At 35.8% G+C, this 20,758-nt stretch overlaps 1 protein-coding gene across 2 annotated transcripts in view; it reads right to left on the reverse strand.

Annotated features, from left to right (window-relative positions):
- The window catches only part of LOC123559924 (coatomer subunit alpha-like), a 45,750-nt gene extending 25,452 nt beyond the window's left edge, over positions 1–20,298 (reverse strand). Inside the window, exons 1-13 of one of the 2 annotated variants that reach the window (XM_053552103.1) lie at positions 20,135–20,298; positions 16,557–16,670; positions 15,921–15,994; positions 15,522–15,602; positions 13,372–13,448; positions 12,656–12,792; positions 11,687–11,698; positions 8,483–8,671; positions 3,058–3,193; positions 2,614–2,847; positions 2,137–2,203; positions 1,056–1,131; positions 147–229 (exon numbers count right to left, since the gene is read on the reverse strand). In XM_053552103.1, the coding sequence (XP_053408078.1) occupies positions 147–229; positions 1,056–1,131; positions 2,137–2,203; positions 2,614–2,847; positions 3,058–3,193; positions 8,483–8,671; positions 11,687–11,698; positions 12,656–12,792; positions 13,372–13,448; positions 15,522–15,602; positions 15,921–15,994; positions 16,557–16,670; positions 20,135–20,174 (1,320 nt within the window). In that variant the 5' untranslated portion in view covers positions 20,175–20,298. The remainder of the gene's footprint in view (positions 1–146; positions 230–1,055; positions 1,132–2,136; positions 2,204–2,613; positions 2,848–3,057; positions 3,194–8,482; positions 8,672–11,686; positions 11,699–12,655; positions 12,793–13,371; positions 13,449–15,521; positions 15,603–15,920; positions 15,995–16,556; positions 16,671–20,134) is intronic. The other variant, XM_053552104.1, reaches the window with a different exon arrangement.
- Positions 20,299–20,758: the final 460 nt, after the last annotated feature.

Below are 20,758 nucleotides of genomic sequence, written 5' to 3' on the forward strand. Positions count from 1 at the left end.
ATGTCTTCTTCAAACACATCAGTTAAACACTTGGTATGGCTACAGCTGAAAGTGGTCAGGAAAATAAGTTTAGTAGTTAGCAAAGTACTCCGCCAGGAAACATTTTACATTGCTGGTAAGTTATTGCAACAGTAATGTATACTTACAGAGTGACTCCTATCTAACACTGCAAACCTGTTTCTAGCCACCCAGACAGCTGTCAATCCAGAGGACCTCTTTCCTTCAGGTGCTGAAAAAGTCATATTAGATTCCTTACAGTACAAACAAAACCCCCAAAAAAGCATAAAATTCAAGCTCTATCACTAAAACCACGAAGAAATTGGGATTTTTAGCCTGAATAATCCATTTCTTTATTTTGAGCTACTTTCATCTAAAGTAGTTGACAGGGTATTAGCTCTGTAAAGAAACTATGGATACTATTAAAACAATCAAAATTCCTAGAAAAATATCACCATCTTTATACAGTTAATTCTTTAACCTTTAGGCAAGTGATTCTGCCATGGCGACCAGTGTATCAGTAAATTTTCATTAAACTCCCCTACGAATAATATATGGTATTGTCAAAATTGAATGGTGGACCAGTCCATTTTAGAAATTTAGCAGGGTAAAAGTTAAGTTATTCACCATAAGCATCTTCAAGACATTTCCGATCTTTCTCCCAGTCTTTCTGTTTTTGTTTTGTTGGGTTTAAAGTTGCACCGACACAATTATGGGTCATAGGGCGACTTTCCAGCTTTGATGGTGGAGGAAGACCACAAGTGCCCCTCTATGCATTACTTCATCACAAGCGGGCACCTGGGCAGAACCACCAACCTTCTGTAAGCCAGCTGGATGGCTTCCTTAGATGAAGAACTGAACGCCCCCAGTGAGGCTTGAACCAACATCGGTGAGGGGCAAGTGATTTGAAGTAAGTGACCTTAACCACTCAGCCACACAGGTCCCAACCCCAAGTTTTTTTCTCCAAGTAATTTTTCATAATAAAATCATACAGATATCATGTAGAAATCTACAAGCAACCAAAAGAGAACAATTATATAACAACACAATATACCTACCATCAGGATTCTTTGAGTCTGATTCCTTTGGAATGGCATACAAATCATACGTGCTGTTCTCTACATTACTTGTGCGCTGTAAAACAAATATTAACTTATACATATGAAATTCAGCCATTAACAATGCTAAACAGCCTCCTTTATCAGGGACTCTTAAACTGGTACTTAATTTTTATCTAAAAGGTGCAATTATCAAAATCAATAATACACAGAAAATCGCAAACATAGCATAAACACATAACAAAAGGTCTAGATGGTGACAATAAAACTGTTTGCAGGATGGGAGATTTTGATGTGCAACGTACATTCTAAAGTGTAACATACAATAACAAAGACGTCCGGAAATTATGATGTGTAACTAACAGTGGAAAGGAGGATGGGAGATTTTTGGAGTGTGACTTACAGTGGTAAAGATGATGGGTGATTTTGGAGTGTAACTTACAGTGGTAAAGAGGATGGGAGATTTTGCAGTGTAACTTACAGTAGCAAAGATGATGGGAGATTTTGGAGCGTAACTTACAGTGGTAAAAAGAGGATGGGAGATTTTGGAGCGTAACTTACAGTGGTACAGAGGATGGGAGATTTTGGAGTGTAACTTACAGTGGTACAAAGGATGTAAGATTTTGGAGTGTAACTTACAGAGGTACAGAGGATGGGAGATTTTGGAGTGTTACTTACAGTGGAACAAAGGATGTAAGATTTTGGAGTGTAACTTACAGTGGTACAGAGGATGGGAGATTTTTTTGGAGTGTAACTTACAGTGGTACAAAGGATGTAAGACTTTTGAGTGTAACTTAGTGGTACAGAGGATGTGAGATTTTGGAGTTTAACTTAAGCGGTACAGAGGATACGAGATTTTGGAGTGTAACTTATGGTGGTTAAGAGATAGGGAGGGAGATTTTGGAGTGTCACTTACAGTGGTAATGAGAACGGGAGATGGTGGAGTGTAACTTACAATGGTGAAGAGGATGGGAGATTTTGGTGATATTTTAGTGTTACTTACAGTCGTACAGAGGATGGAAGATTTTGGAGTGTTACTTACAGTGGTAAAGAGGATGTGAGATTTTAGAGTGTAACTTACAGTGACAAGGAGTACAGCATTCTCTGCAGGATTGTACGACATGGAGAACACAGGAGATCTTGATCCACTGAAAGTATTAAATACAATCTGTTTACAAACATAACTATTCCTTTGAATTTTTCTTTCTACACAGCATCGTATCAATAGATGTCCTATTCATTTCAAATTCAAACTTGGGTGCATATTCTTGTTATACATGCAAAAACACTAAGTAATAATTATATGCAAGTCTATTTTTTTTTCAATTAATTTTTTTCAAATTTTGTAGGACAACCAAGATATAATGGCACAACAACCAACAAATAATGTGCATAATTTAGAATAGATCGTATTCCAAATTAATTCCTACTACAATGAAATCATTTCACAATACAGTAATTTGTTTCAATATTTGATTTTATCGAAAGTGTAATAAGCGTGAAGAGGGGTTGCAAGCTAAATTTACAAACAATAAAAGGACCATTACTCTCGTCTTACCCTCTAAGTTGCATCACTGGGACGTCCTTATTGGTGGTGAAGTCGAGTTTTCTCAGGAATTTCTCCTTCACATAGTACAGTATGTTACCATAGACAGCATACGCAGGGCGTTCCCGCTCCAGCTTGAAGATAATCATCCCGCTGTCATGTCCCGCAGCAAACAAGTTCAGTGTTGGATGGGCTGTCATTATCCAGAACCTATCATTCTCTCTGCGGAATGTCTGAACACCAGTTCTAAGAATAACAATTGCGACAATCATTGTAAAAAAAGTTTTTTCTACATTCATACAATATTTTAATCACAAAATGTAAGCATTAAAATCACAACATCAAAATAACCAACTTTCATCATGTTAAACCAGTAGCCCAATTTCATTATGTTACAACAGTTGCCACGTTTCATCATTTAAGTGATAAACAAACAAGAAACAGATAATATTTTACCTTTTACTCATGTCCCATACTCTGATACTCTTGTCCTCGGAATTACTGAGGATCAACTCCTGTCTCGGGTGGAACAAACAACATGATACGTTATTATAATGGCCGCGGCATGTGTCAACCTCCCAGGCCTTTGAATCTGAAATAGATATTAGCAGATTAAACACTGAAATGAAATCAAAATATATAAACGTGTCTTCTGCAACACTTGGGTTTTCGACATTTCAAATACACACATACATACATTTTCCGGCGGAGAATTGGGCAGAATTTTGCGCCATAACAACAACAGATCATCCCTAATATGAGCAGCGCCATGAGAAAACCATCATAGTGCACTTGCGACCAGCAAGGATCCGCACAGTCTAGTCATGACCCATGCTGTTTGCTAACAGTTTCTCTAATTCCAAAAGGCTTTGAAAGCGAACAGTATGTATCCTGACCAGACTGCGCGGATGCACAGGCTGGTGTGGATCCATGTTGGTCTCAAACCCACTATGATGGTTTTCTCATGGTGCAGCTCATATATAGTTATACCTATCTCTCAGATACTTATCACATTCAACACTACCTTATTATAGTAAACTGAATACAAGAAGACCATGGTCTAGTGGTTTGAATCTTTGACAGGCTTTTAAACTAATCATAGATTAAATTCTGTTTCAAAATATCAATCTTTGTGAGAAACACTAGTACTATGTTTTGATTTTACTGCATGATGTTTTCAGTGCTCATATTCCTTAACTTATACATGTACATTCTGTTTTTCTAAGTATTCTAAAATGATGCAATATAACCTAAAAGTTAATCGACTGTTAACTTAATTGCCTGTTAAAGTTTCAAACAACTGGGTCCATATGAGACAAAAATAACACCTGTGAGAATTTCATTATGAACCTATGATCAAACTACCCTTAGACAAAACAGAAAGGTACACATCATCATGTGAAATCCAGCACCACTAAATGAAGTCATACATAAAACCTGATTAGAAATTCCACTCCCTATTATTTGCTGGAAAATACAATTAATTTTCTGGAAAAGGTTGTTTTTAAGGATTGTTAAGTCGCAATGAAAGGTTTAATTTCACTCTATAGAGTTTAAAGTATGATGTTGGGATTTCACTAAGGAATATTTTCCTTAATTTACTATCATATTTTACTTACAATGCAAAATCTGCAAAGCTATATTGTTGCAATGTCTGCATAGCTGCAATGGACGGATCCAAAACTGTCAATCATTAATGTTTACATAGAACAGGCTGTCCAATCCAGACTGTCAAATATGATTGACCTAGTTTACACAACAGACTATGTGCATTTTGTTTGTGATACCACTTGTAAGAACTTGACAATCATATGACTAGAATAACAATAGAGGGAGGAGTTAGATAAAATTTATCCAAAAAAAAAACTTGAAATGTCCATGTCTGCATAGCTGCAATGTCTCTATAGTTAGAGCTGGAAAGACTTAATTTGACCATTTCAGTGAGGTCTGTGTACAGGAGATCGATGCACCAGCAAAAGATGCTTGTTGGATATAGAGAAAAACAAATGCTGATTGTGTGAAAAGCTGACAGAGAATTACTGCGACTAAAATGGACAGCGGGCAGCAAAGTGGTTCCCAAATCCCGAGGTTGATATGGATCATTGGAACGCCGATTGTCTTTTGCGTAGGGATTGTGGGAAATGTTATTACGATAATCGTACTTTCAAAAAAGAATCAAAAGAAATCATCAACAACAGTGTTCCTCACAGTGTTAGCAATCGCTGATCTGTTAGTGATGACAATTTCCCTACCAAGATGGTGGCTAATTTACATGTTCGGAATAGACGTTCGTCATTTCAGCAACGGAATGTGCAAGTTTCACTGGTTTCTTACGTACTTCGACAGCGCTGTCTCTATTCAGCGTTCGACACTAACTTTTTTGCCAGGTATCCCAAAGGAATACCTGCTGGGAAATTTAGGAATCCCTGCTGAAAATTAGGAGTCCCTGATAACAAAATGTGGTAAGAACATGAAAAAACTAAAATCTAACAAACACAACTGTTTACAGTACTACATGTATTTTATTTCCACTTTATTTCCATTTTACATCAATGACAACAATAGCTTGTATGACTTTTGCTGTAAAAGAATAATGTCATTTCTGTCCAAGTCCTCTTCCCCCTCATCTTCACTACCATCGCACTCCTCTGCCATTTGTTGTAGTTCCTCTAAATGTATGCCGCCTAGTTCATTCCCCCTTATAACCCCCTTATTTGTAATCATTTTTTTGACATAAAAAAAAATCCGAAAAGTCTCCCTTAAATAAAAAAAAATGTTCCGACCTACCTACCCTAGTTTTTTGAGCATGTTACCAGATACAAAGATTTTTTAGGCCTTATTAATGCAACTCCCACAGACTTTATCTAAAACTAGTACATTGGTCATAACAGATTTTCTTAAACATTTCATATTTTAGTTGTTTTATTTTGCACATTGCCTAAAAGTGGGTGGGGTTTAGTGTTTGCATGCTTTTATTATCTGCAAATTCTTCTAAATAAGAGCTGCTTTGGCAACAGTGATCATATTTTTTATAAATGCAGACGTTTTATTGGCTTTTTATTTTAGTTTGTACTAGAAAAATCTTGTAAGAAATGATAAAAATGTTCGAAAATGTCGGTCTAGAAAACGAGTGACAAATACGAAAAACAAAAGTAACAGTTAAAAGTTCTTGAAAAGATAACTGTTTTAACTTTATTTTCTCATCATACCACGTATAATTTCTGCTTATTTAATTTGTTTTGCCCAAACAAAGCCTCGGCAATGATAATAAATTTGTTATAGACCGTAACGGCCGACCGGCTCATGTAATCGTATCGAGCACACAAAATAATGGTACAAACACGATAATCTAAGGCTGCATTGTTTATCAATTAACTTGTAAACATTGATCAATAAACACCTTTGATAATGACAAGGCATATTGTACTAAATACAAACCGCGAGATAAGCACGTGTCATTTGGCGCGTGGCGTGACTGACATCTGTCGATAGCTAATTAACATACGACGCTCCGCCTACTGCCATATTTCCGCTTGTGCCGGCGAACAATATTGAAATTCACTTGGATTTTGATTGACAGGGGGCAGAACTATCGAACTTGAAACGCATCTAAGTAAATTTCCGCGAGTCAAGCCGACGCACGTGCCGTAATTTATGCGGGTAAAATACGAGTTTTTCCCGATTTTCGCGGGTCAAAACCCGGGACCTCGGGTCTACTGAAGCTTAGCAAAAGACCGATGTTTGAGCGAACAAGACTGGGGAATTTCATTTTTTTAGAATCATATTTTATCTGAAAATCAAGAGTCCCGACGGAACACCGAAATTGTGAACTTTAGGATCCCTTGCGGATTTTTGGTGTCCTCGGGATCCCGGGACACCGTTAGTGTCGAACGCTGCTATTAGCATTCTTGTTGCAGTGATCATTGAGCGAGTAATTAGCACAGTAAAGCCGTATAAGATGAAAACGTTCTGCACGGTTAAAAGTGCAGTCATTATCTCCGGCACTTCTGCTATAGCTTTGATATTATTCTATGGTCATGTTCTGTACGGCTTTGAATTGTTTTACAAAGAAATACCAAACAGGTCAAACGGAAACACAAACGCAAACAGTGACACGGAGACACTCGCAGTAAATGAAAATCTGATTACAAATCTTACAGAAACAACATCAAACAGGCAGGATTCTGACATCAACAGAAACTGTAGCATGTTCAATTTGAAAAAAAACATCAAACTGTTCTTCACAACTTGTAGAAAATGCCACCTTCTCAGAAGAAGGTACTGGGGTGTCTTCACATCTGATAAAAGTGTGCTGGTTTAAAAATCCAAATTATGGGAAGTTTTACAGTGGTGCATTTCAAATAATGAGCATCATACTTATCACTGTAATTCCCGAGACAACTTTACTCGTCGGTGGAATCATTATTGTGAGAAAGCTTACAACCAGCCGAAAACGTGTAGCACCAGAGGAGACGAGACGCACCAGAAACCAACAAACTATCAACAGGGCAGATGCTCAATCAAAACAGATCACAGTTTCGTTGCTTTTGGTAAACCTTGTCTTTTTCATCTGTACATCACCGGTTATCATTTTTCTTCTTGGGCGATCAGTATGGATTGACGCGGAAAATGACATGACGGAGACACAAGAGATTATCTGGGCTATATTCAACCTCCTGTTCTACACAAACCATGCTGTGAACTTTATCCTGTATTTTCTCAGTGGAACAAGGTTCAGACAGCAAGTTATGGATGCACTATGTTGCAGGAAAACCGATATTACAGTTAGAAATCAAGCTAGCAGAAATCAGAACAAGAGTAAACAAAGAAATTGATCGAGCTTTAATGATGAAATAAAACATTTGAGCCGTGCCATGAGAAAACCAACATAGTGGATTTGCGCAGTCTGGTCAGGATCCTAGCTGTTCGCTTTCAAAGCCTATAGTAATTAGAGAAACTGTTAGCGAACAGCATGGATCCTGACCAAACTGCGCGGATGCGCAGGCTGGTCTGGATCCATGCTGGTCGCAAAGCCACTATGTTGGTTTTCCCATGGCACAGCTCATTTGTTGTCAATCTGCCTGGTTGTCAGAGAAGTGCTTTTTTATGAACATATTGGAAGAACAGTTATGATATCACTAACAAATTGTATCTGATTGACTGATTACATGTGAATACTTGTACAACTGTAATCGATTACAGTTTATTATGATTACTGATTACGATTACTCAAGGTCTGGAACATACTGGAGAGACTGTTGGGACAGCCATGATAAATATGTGTCTTAAAACATTTACGAATGTAGTACTGGATGCATGCATGTATAACAGAGTCTGATAAAAGGCTATCATTTTACATTTTCTTTGTGAATTTTGTGTGTAATACTATAAACTATTTCATTTGAGTGAGAGAATATAATTGTTTTCATTTCTGAAATGGTTATTGCCTGCTCATTTATAAATAAAAGGGATTGTCACTGATATTAAAGTTACTACTAATTTGACTGTGATATTGGACATAGGATATAGACTGGCTCAGTTCACTACGTTCAATCATAAAAATGTAAAAAGATATAGCATAGTCTAGGAGCTAGTCTATGTCCACCGATGTCATTCCCCAAGTCAATGGGTATTATTACAGCTCCCCACCCACAGCTGCTTGTACTACTGTACCAGTTTCTATTACAGAAACGGGGTATATGTCTTTTTTTTTCAACCGATACATCTGATATCTTATTTTCCCCTAAATCCTTCATATATGATGCATTTTCCCCCATTTTATCACAACCGGTGCCTTCTCTACACTGATAAGTTTATTTTCTCCAAAGTTTAAAGACTTTGATCCCATACTCTGGATGTGTGAAGAAATGTCCTGACTTACCATTCATTCTCCAAAGTTTAACTTGTCTGTCATCTGCTCCAGACACAATCAGGGGCAGGTTTGGATGGAAGGCACACCAGTTAACTCCCCTATCATGACCTTCCAGTACGTGCTTCACTACAGCATCTGACATTCCAAACAGATCAGGTTGCCCCGAGCTACGCAGTCTGTCCTCTAAGGAAGTGGCTCCTGAAATTTTAAATTTAATATTGGAAATTTAATCTGTCTTCCTAAAATACACAAATGTTACATTTTCCACCTTTTCCTAATCTGTCTTCCTATAATAACATGACCCACCTGTCTATAATCTGTCAAAATTGTTTAAAATTGTCTTCACACATTTCATTTAGAACCACACATTTAATTTAGAAGCATATTTTTAACTCTTGATAGGCATTTAACTTTGTGTTTTTAATTAACTTGTAAATGTTTACCAAAAGACAGATGAACATTTTCAAGCATTTCTATATTTCTCAAATTTCATAAGAAACTTTAGTTTTTAATTTTATCGATTAGTTACTGGTTATGATGGATATTCTAAAATGAAATGGATTTTTCATTTATGAAACAGTCTTTCAGGATTTAAAATGAGCTACATAGTACAAAATAGAAACATATAGCAAAATCATTCTAACAAATTAAGATTTGTAGCAGAAGACAAGTACAGTATAGAAGACTATAAATGAAAATCTAGACTGTGTTATGTTTCAAAATTACTGTAAAATTTTGACAAGTGCATTCTGTCCAGTGCAGCGAAGGCTGTAAAATGTGCTCTTTTTTACTGACCTGCTCACAGTTTTCAGAAACGACTACTTGTCTTTGTTTAGCGTAAGACAAGTTATCAAAATTAGCATATACCGTATGTCAGACTTTACTATGGGAATGTATGTAATCACCACAACTTTTAGATTCTGTGTCTCCAACACCAAATTTTTAACAGTTTACCATTATACCATTTTCCACAACCAGTCTTATTACTATTGCCGTATTACAACAGAATGTATCTAACTTCCTTTATGTCAAAGTATCTAGCCATATATAAATATTTATGATTTAGAAACTGCCAACATATTTATGATTTCTTTCTCATTCACTAGGGTGAAATACCGGCAATGACAGAATTATGTTCATATGTACTGCCTATTCATAACTTCTTTTTTGCTAAACTTTCTACAATCATGAATATACATGTGACATAGATTTACATTCCCTTTTCATTTTCAAAAACAGCAGAACAATTTGATCGATTTTCTTTATTAATAAGACTATCATACCAATTTTATCAGTATGCATGCAATATGGAACTGTTTTAGATATAAATCATTAAAAGAAACAAATAAAAAGAAAAATAAAACAAGATTTAACAGATTATGGCATATTCTTTCTAGATTTTGATGATGTTTTTTTTGTAAACTGTTCATTAATCACATTTTCAGATATACAAATTGTTAATCTAACTGTTTGGACTATTTTCTTGGTTCCAAACCAAAACAGTTTCCTTTCTCAGTCTAGTAAAAGATACTTCCCTCCACACAATCGAAAGAGGGGGATCATGGTTGAACAAATTTTGACATGTCTTAGATAAAAACTGTCTCAGAAACTAGAAATGTGTCCATGGGACACAGATGCCCCCACTACATGACATTAAAATGACAATTTTTTCCCAGGTCAGGGGCCACAACTCCTACAATACTGAATGAATCCGGATGCGAAACCCCAGGTGCACAACTGCACATGCTGACCAACATTCCTGTAAACTTTGGTGACTCTAGGTCAAATACTTTTGGAGCTACGCACGACACAACATTAAAACGACCCATTTTTAACTAAGTCAGTGGCTATAACTCCTACACAACTGAATGAATCCGGACGCGAAACCCCAGGTGCACAACTGCACATGCTGACCAACATTCCTGTAAACTTTGGTGATTCTAGGTCAAATACTTTTGGAGCTATGCGCGACACAACATTAAAATGACAAATTTTTTACTAAGTCTGGGGCCATAACTCCTACATGACTGGATGAATCCGGACGCGAAACCCCAGGTGCACAACTGCACATGCTGACCAACATTCCTGTAAACTTTGGTGACTCTAGGTCAAATACTTTTGGAGCTATGCGCGACACAACATTAAAATGACCAATTTTTTACTAAGTCAGGGGCCATAACTCCTACATGAGTGGATGAATCCGGACACGAAACCCCAGGTGCACAACTACACATGCTGACCAACATGCCTGTTAAGTTTTGTGACTCTAGGTCATATACTTTTGGAGCTAGGCGCGACACAACACTAAAATGACCAATTTTTACAAAGTCAGGGGCCATAACTTCTACATGACTGAATGAATCCGGACGCGAAACCCCAGGTGCACAACTACACATGCTGACCAACATTCCTATAAAGTTCTGTAACTCTACGTCAAATACTTTCAGAGCTACGCGCAACAACATTTTCAGAAGGACGGACGGATGGACAGACTGACGGAAGGACGAACGGACAAGAGCAAATCTATATGCCTCCCCCCAAAGTTGGGGCATAAAAATGTGCTTTACAGGCACTGAAACTCCTGTATCAACTAAAACGTCCTATAACATGTACAAAACTCGTATACATTAAATCTAACATTAGCAAGATCTTTTGTTTAATGTAAACTCTCCACTGTCAACGAGAATAGAAATACACAAATTTAATAACTGAATACTAAGCCATGAAATTTTACTTTAAAAAATTATGAGTGTAAAGGTGCAAATGAAGTTTTTCATTCCAGCATTGGCTGCATATTTGATAAGCTTTTTCAGTTTTCACTACAAACTAGCAGGAATTAAAGGATCTACACATTTTTCATTTAGAAATTTTTATGACTTTTATTTTTTTGATCAGACTCTTTTTTTTAATTACCCTTTTGTACATCGTCACCAAAATACAACAAAGTCTATTTAACAGTCAAAGGGTCAATGTAGTGTTAACTTTAATTAATCAGCCTTGGGCAAAAGAATCCTACCGAGGCAACGTTTCATACAACATGCTTTTCAAATTATTACAATAACTTTAGCAACAAGAACACTGAATTTCATTAATCATTTATCCAAAAATTTGTAACACCAGTGGTCACTGAAATATTTCATTTCCTAAAACATTTAAGTGGTGGGGAATTGACATATCAATATTGCCATGCTTATACAGGGAGGATTTACTCACTCTGTGACTGTTCTGAAATACCAAACAACATCTCTCAATAAAACACAAGTCTTGACCTTGAAGTCAAGGTCAACAGCCCTCTGCAAGAGCTTCAGCATACTAGAAACGGCTAGGAAGTCATTAATGCAAGCAAACTTTTTCTACATTTACAAAGCTTTGACTACAACACAGCTGGAAGGCTGAGGGTGAAACTATTGTACATGTATCTTGTTTTTTAATTTATATATATTTACAACAGTTTTGCGCTCAGCCCTCAGACTGTGCTTAGCTGTCCATGCGTGCAATATTCTATCCGAAGTTAGAAAAAAATACATGGTGCTGCAATGAACACAAGGAATTTCAGAGAAAAAAGACCAGTTTTACTATCTTACATTTCAATGTCTTGCTGAAACTCTTGCAAAATTGAAGCACAGAATTCTAAGTTTAGATAATAAGATGAAAATAAGAAAGAGTAGTTAGAAAATGAAGTTTTGAGAAAAAAAAAATACTGTAGGTAATAATTAAACCAGCATTTGAACCCGTTAAAAATTTAGAATGTAACAAATGATGACAGTTAAAGTAAGAAATTGAAGCATTTTTTACAGATAGATCAAAATCAATGAACTGAATCAAGGGAAAACATGTACATTACAGTAATTTTTCAAATAGGTAGAGATATTTTTATCAACAACATGTAATTCTATTCCTGGAGTACATGAATTTACATGTCAGAATATTTAACATGAAAATAGGTCCAATTTTATATGGCCCACATTTTGAGGCATTTTAATTTTTTGCTTAAGAACTATCTTTTGATAACATAATGGCATATGAGCACGCAGTTCATTTTCCCTAGAACCAGTGTTCAGTGAAACTCGATTTAAACTATAGTACTTCACAGGAGAAAAAAAGAAGGACTATAATCAAAGTGAACCATCAAATCCTCAAAATATATGCCCGCTTGATGACATATGATGAAGAAACACATACCTGGCGAAACATTTTTCTTTCTCAGTCCCGAGATGTCCCAGACTCGGACAGTCTGGTCAAGTGACGCAGATACAATCAGGTCTTCTGAGGGGTGGAACTGTGCACACATCACAAAATGGCTGTGACCAGCTAGCACACTGAAACAAGATGAACAATTACAGGTGTGAAATGCTAAGCGGAAGCAGAATTTCTGCACAGACCAGAGGAAACCACAACAATCTCATTACCATTTTTACAAATGCCAAATCAAATGTATAGACAGCTTTTATTCCACAACTAAGTTAAGAAAAGAGCAAGACTTCCACAATTCATAATCTTTCAACCAGTAAAGTTAAACAGCTCTCCGCTGCAGGCAATTTTTTTAAAAACTATTTTTAACAGATATAAAGTACATCGCCTTTTCCAAATATTTTTATAACTTGTATTTCAGTGCATTATGGAAATATAAGAGTGAAATATATCTGGAATTTTCACAGTGAGAAACTATCAAATGGGTAAATTTTACCAAAACATAAAATGAATAGAATGTTTGTTTTATGTGTATTTAAAGATGAAAATATATTTCACTTGTGAAACCATTCGTGAAAATATTGCATTATAGTGTTCACTCAGTGAAATATGTTTTGATCTTACACTGAAACAAACAAATATCTTTATATATATACAATAGAAGAATGAGAAAGCCACACTGTGCAATCACAACCACAAAAGCTTACCAGATACAGTTTCTCGACTGCCAGTTCCAAATACGTATAGTCTGATCATCAGAGGAACTCAGGATCCATGGATACTCCTACAATACAAGAAAAACACCGACTCTCTTAGTGAGTTACAGTAAAGAAAAACACAGAGATTCTGCTGCAGTATGGAAAATTATATTTTTATTCTTAGAAACACCCAACAGCAAACAAAGGCAATGCTGCTAATTAATCAAGTCTCTGGCTTCATAAATAATAACTGTTTTAATATTACTATTTCAAGCAGGAGCAGAATCTTGACAGACTCAATTCCACACAGTATCTTAATTGTTTCCCATATGACAAAATTCATAAACACACATGATTCAATCCAACAGCAATGCGGGGAAAGTGTCTACAAGCAATCTAAACCACTTCCTCAACCCCAGTTCATAATTATAATATACTTATCACAACTTTGTACATGTAGTGAACTAAAAATACAAAGCATACAAGAGGGCCATGATGGCCCTATATCGCTCACCTGTTATCATTGCACTTGAGGACAAGAAGGTCCCCAGAAAAAATATCTAAATCCAAAGGACAGGAACAACAAAGGGAGAATTTAAACAAAAAGAAAAAAATTTCTAACAAGGTATAGATGTGTCAAAAAACACCTAAAAATTGGAGGTACCATCCATGTTGTACCACAGAAAAGTGGTCTCGGTTTTTCCCTACGGCTAATAATTAAAAAGTTACTAAAAATAAGCTATTTATAGTAACGAAAAAGGGAAGTAATTAAAAAAAATATATATATTGTAAGTGAACAAAAGAAAGATCTGCCAAATAAATGTTGACATAAATGAAATTTCAGATCAGTATCTTCATTAGTTACGGAGATATACCCATTTTAGTTTGAAATAAAGGGAGGTAATTTGACATAAAATCAGTCCATAGTTATCTACTCCGATTGTCTCACTCCAACTAATAACAATAATGAAATTTTAAATACGTCCTATAAGTACTTACTGATATAAATCCATTCTGATATTACAATCAGGGGAGGTAATCAGATATAAAATAACTCTGGAACCTACGATTGGATCTGTTTTGTCATGGAATCCAAGATTTATTGTTGTTGAAGACATTTTGGAAGTTTGTAATCAAATAAAACCATAAATGAAGTCTCTATATGGCTGCAAAAGCCGAAACAGCCAATTTTGGACCTTTAAGGGGCCATAACTCTGGAACCCATGAAGGAATCTGGCCAGTTCAAGAGAGGAAGCAAGATCTTGTGGTGATACAAGTTGTGTGCAAGTTTGGTTAAAATCAAATCATAAATGAAGCTGCTATTGTGCAGACAAGGTCAAAATAGCTAATTTTGGCCCTTTCAGGGGCCATAACTCTGGAACCCATTAAGGGATCTGGCCGGTTCAAAAAAGGAACCGAGATCTTATGGTGACACAAGTTTTGTGCAAGTTTGATTAAATTCAAATCATAAATGAAGCTGCTATTGTGCAGACAAGGTCAAAATAGCTAATTCTTGCCCTTTCAGGGGCCATAACTCTGGAACCCATGATGGAATCTCGCCAGTTCAAGAAAGGAACCAAGATCTTATGGTGATACAAGTTGTGTGCAAGTTTGGTTAAAATAAAATAATAAATGAAGCTGCTATTGTGCAGACAAGGTCAAAATAACTAATTCTGGCCCTTTCAGGGGCCATAACTCTGGAACCCATGACGGAATCTCGCCAGTTCAAGAAAGGAACCAAGATCTTATGGTGATACAAGTTGTGTGCCAGTTTGGTAAAAATCAAATCATAAATAAAGCTGCTATTGTGCAGAAAAGGTCAAAATAGCTAATTTTGGCCCTTTCAGGGGCCATAACTCTGGAACCCATAATGGGATCTGGTCAGTTCAAGAAAGGAACTGTGATCTTATGGTGATACAAGTTGTGTGCAAGTTTGCTTAAAATAAAATCATAAACGAAACCACTATCGTGCAGACACAAAATTGTTGACGCACGCACGGACTGACGACGGACGAAGGGTGATCACAAAAACTCACCTTGTCACTATGGGACAGTTGAGCTAATAAAAACCAGTCAATTTATCCTCCCAAGTATTTCATAAGCTCACACCAGTAGGTGATCAGGAGATGAGTCAAATGTTGAAACTGATATAAACTTACATGGTGAAATGTTGTGGTTCGGATATAGTCCTGATGTCCAAGTAGTGTGAACAAACATCTTCTCTGCTTGTAATTCCATACCTGTACATTATAAAATAGTCTATCATACTGTCAAAGTTTTGAAATTCCTACAACAGAGTAAACCATTAAAAAAAACTCTTTAAGAAGAGTAAAAATGTAAGAAATGTCTAAATTGGTAGTTTCAATTCTGATTGCTATAGCCTTTAAAAACTTAAGATTGTTTTCTTTGACACTCAAGATTTTAGCCTATCTACAAAAACACTTGTGTACAAACTATCAAAAATAAATGATAGTTGAATAAAGCAAATATAACTCCTGTCCTGCACTTTTGATTAATATGAAATGTAAATATATTTAACATATTCTTCGAGGTCTAACCTTGATCTTGTAATCATCACCACCAGAAACAAAAAGAGGCTGCTGGAAGTGGAAACATATTCCTCTGACGGGTCCTGAAATACAGACAGTTTGATAAAAAAATAAATTATGAAAAGATTACACAGCAGAAATATTAAATAAATATCTCTATAGTGGTACTCAAGAGTACCCCAGAGCTTTCTTCTATCAGACACACAAACAGAAATTCAATTTGTTAACTACTGCTTTGGCATTATGGAGTCCTACAAAATGCATGATTTTTCTTAACCAGATACTGGATGGGTATAAAACTGTCAGGGTAGGCATGCAGATCAAGCTTATTATATACAACCATCAGCTTCTTAACCGAATATCAGCATTCCTAGCTTCTTTGCCAGTACTAACTCTACACCATAAATAAGACATGTGGCAGTTCATTTATCAGTAAAAATTCAAAAGAAATTGAATAAAGAATCACATTGAATGCCACAGTTTCAATAATAATTTACAATCATTAATAAAAATTGGACAAATTCTGTAAACAAGTTAAACTTCAGAACAATGCAGCAGCTGTAAAACAGGTATATCTCTGTTACTATCTGGCTCATCGAACTGGTCATCAAGCTGGAAACTGTATGTTCTGCTGAGAATACTTACCATCATGTTCATCAAACTTGTCTATCAAAGTACACATACGATAGTCCCATAGCTGTATAACACCATTGAACAAACTTGTCAATACCCATGGTCTCTTTGGATGAAAGGATAAACCTGAAAGATAAAGCTTTTATTTTCAAAATTTCACATAAATTTGAAAAATGATTTTGCAGTTTTTATTTGGATCAAAGAGAAGCAAAATGCCAATAACTGGGTACAAAAATAAAGGATACTTGTAACTTATTAACTGGCACCTGTAATCATATACTTAGACCCTAAATAAAACAGGACAAAAATGCTATTTCCGAAGAGCCCCTCTCCCATACAAATTTTTTGATAATTAAAGTAAAAGGGGAGTCCATGACATAAAATTTGACTTGATTAAATTATAGCCCGACAGACTTCTGTCATGATGTCTGGTTAGGTTTCAATACTGGGTTAGTTTCATCTCAGAGATCCATAACAGCATATAAACATCCCTGAAGCTGAATTTTTTTTAGCTATCTTTTGAAATGATAAAATACTATCTCCTCTTTGTAAATAACGTTTTCAGTATTCATACCGACTATTGGACCTCTAGACAGCTAGACTCCGGGTCTAGAGGTCCGGTTAACGGACCCCTACTCACTGCCAAAAAGATATTACAGTAATAAACACAACTTATCCAGAAACAGATCCTATCTGGCTATTCTTCTTCTGTGTTAGCTAAAATAATTAAGCTTCAGAGACGTTATATGCTGTTGTGAATCTCTGAACTGAAACTAACCCGGTTTTGATACCTAAACCAGAAATCGTGCCAGAAGTCTGTCACCTGATAATTTCATCAAATCAAATGCCACAGACTCACCTTTAAATCTAATATATCTTTGATTTGGCATAAAATGAAACATGCAACACTATTTGAAAACACAATATACCCAAAAGTTTCAAATGGGTACCGCTGTCTGCAATATTTTGCCCATCATTGCAGTTGTCACATGATCGAGGTACTCTTTATTTTGATTTTGAAAACAAATCTAGCGGTAAAGAATCATTATTAATGGAAATTTTTGTGAATTTAAACCTTCTATCAGTCAGGGGTGTAAGTTTTCTGTAACTGTTTTAAGTTATGTAACCTATTTCAGTTACTTTTTCAAGCATTTTATAACCTTCATTAGTTATAAAATATTGTTAACTCGGGATAGTTATTCAAAAAAAGTCTTTTTGCTGTTCTCACAAAGTGACCTTTAAAGTGAAATTAGTATCAAACTGTGGTTAATCAAATTCTCTTTTAGTCTGATCATGACCTGATAAGCATAATGGGATGTTAAGAGTTTTACAGCTTTAAAACTTTTGCGTAAAACTTTATTGGCCTTGCGTAAAAAATTTTACTGCATAGCTGGAAAGATAAAAGGCCAAGGATTCAGGAAATAATAGCATTAGTCTCATTTAAAATGAGGAATTGGCACAGGAGGGTTTTGTAATATTTTATGATAACTGAAACAAGTTATGGAAGTATAAGCAATAACTCAAATGTGTTATAAACTGCGATAACTTGAAACAGTTACACCCCAGACTGTCTATGGTATGATTTTATGAATTTTGTTAAAAGTTCTTACATTTTGAAGTCAATTAAATTCATTAAATATAAAAAAATTGATGCTGGAATTCAAAAATAACCATGTGTTACGAACTCAGTTTTTCGCAAGAATCAGTGTGCCAATGTTGCAGTCCAACCTGGTTAGGTAAACAAATTGGGTTATGCCACAACTTGTTGGACGCAACCATCAGAATATACAGTAAAATAGCGTCAGTTACAATGTTGGTTACTAAGGGACAGTAATGTAATAGGGAATCGATCCTACCAATTTTCGCGACGAAATCGGGATCGATTCCTCTATGGTAACATGCGATATACCGAATGAGATATGGCACGTGCACAGAGCATTTGACTTTGGATTTTTTGGAAGAAATTTTTTACGCTTTTCCTTATGCCTAATAAACGTCAACATAACTTGTCCGAACCGCAACATCTTGCGCATCAGTACAAATATGGTCAGTGTTGTTTTTATTCCAAAATCTACCTTTAAACTGATAGAGAATCGATCCTGCGCGAAGCGACGAAAATCGGGATTGATCCCCCTACGGTAACATGGGATATACTGAATGAGATATTTACTATCGACTTGAAAAATGTGTCCTTCGGTCCGTGCTATCATTAGACAGTTCTTTTCAAAAGTTCAGTTTGATCAGTTTAATAATATTCCATTGTATATATACATAGACATATTCTATACACACACATACAACAGACATACATAAATACATCACTGTAAATATATAAAAGGGTTAGGTCAGAAGTTATAACAACATTATCGGGGCCCTAAAATGTTTTAAAATGTTATGGGACGAGTGAAAGTCGGATCGATTCTAGCTTAAGATCTTCAGCTCTCTCGGTTTATATACTGGATTTGGACGGGAGAGCTGAAGTGTACTCCGTAGGGAAATCATACCAATAATCGTGCCAGAAATCTGACACGCTCGCGTTTGTACATTTTAAAAGAAATCGGCAGCAGCACTTTCTGATCAGTTAATATATAGTACTAATATCTACCATTGTGCCAAATTTTACGCATTAAAACCCATAACTGATGGCAGAACTAACTGACAATTTCGAACTGGTCTGAAACCAGGCCTTTTTTTATGCTGATTTTAGGGCCGAAATTCGGCCCCATTCCCCAATCTAAAAAGTATACTTTTTTCCCCACCTTGGCCAAAAATTCCCCATGCAAAAAAAAAATGAAATTAGTTTTGATTTTCAGTCCTGATTTTAACAACTTTTCAGCAAATATATTCCTCCAAACAATGATTTTGCGACGTAAATTTCCCCTCCAAAAGGGACCTGGTACCCTTCCCCAAATTTATAAAAAAAGGGCTGGAAACGTTTACTCTACGCCGCCATCTTGCTCCTTTGAAATACGAGACTGACCTTTCACCCGCGCGAACCGCTAAGAGAGCACTTACATGTGCCGCTTCGCGTTTTAAGTTGCATTAGCATCCCGGTGGCCAAAATACTTGGGAAAATGGTTATTTCTTATTGAAATTGATTTGAATTATTAATTTCATATATAAATCCTTAAGAAAACTTGTATGTATAAATCATTTCTTTTGTTTACAAGGTGCTCTACATGTATATTTTAGCGGCTCGCGCGGTTACGTCATGCGAGAATCTCGTAGCTATTCAACAATGGCCCCCGAAATGATGCTGATCTAACAGTGACTTGTAAAAATCGGCGATTTTATTGTAAGATTTGCTTGCAGAATTTGATTAATGGTGTTAACTGATGTAGAAGTGATTACTTTATCAAGATACCCATACCTCTTCATTCAAAATTTCAGTTGACTACGTTTGCGACGAAAAGTTGGACAACTTTTTATTTTGGTATGGTTTCATAGTAGGCCTGGTCCAAAACTCTAAAGCCGCAACTATGAAAAAAAAAATAAATAAAAAAGCGGCATTTAGAGTTTTGGTAGCCAGGACTAGATCGATTCCTGATTGAGACAGTGCCTTATTTCATATTACAAAATCAAAACTTTACCTTTTACACGTGCTGATTTTGTTTCAAATTTAGTCAACATAATCACGTTTTAATCACAACAATATGCATCAAATTAGTATGCCTGAGAGCGACACAAACTTGGAAATAACCTGCCACCTCTAGAAATCTGACGTGGAGGCCGCTTAAACCGGAAGTTCAATTTTTACTCTGTCAGAAGCGTAATCTTGTTACGATAGCTTTGGGAGTAGGCTAAACACCACTAAATTCGGCTTTTTTTTTTTTTTTTTTTTACCCATATAATCCACCTACTTATTAACGTTTATTTCGACTTTCTCTTGTATATCAGTTTTCAGAGGCTTGTATTTACATACAGATACAAGATACAAGATACAAATTTTTATTTATAGTCGGGTTGCAAACATAACAACATTAGCTATGAATAGCTATTAGCCGACTTTACAAATAACAGTCACATTACAATACAAACAAAAAACAAACAAACAAATAAGCACATGAATTATCAAGCATAAAAGCACATTATACATAATACAACTGCAGGACTTCAAATAATACAAAGTAAAAGCTGAGAGGTTTGTGCTAATCTTGACCAAAGTCTAAAAAATAAAAAGATCTACTGGTACTGATGATAAACCCGAACAGAAA

Source organism: Mercenaria mercenaria, chromosome 10 (assembly GCF_021730395.1).
Source record: "Mercenaria mercenaria strain notata chromosome 10, MADL_Memer_1, whole genome shotgun sequence".
Taxonomy (NCBI): Eukaryota; Metazoa; Mollusca; class Bivalvia; order Venerida; family Veneridae; genus Mercenaria; species Mercenaria mercenaria.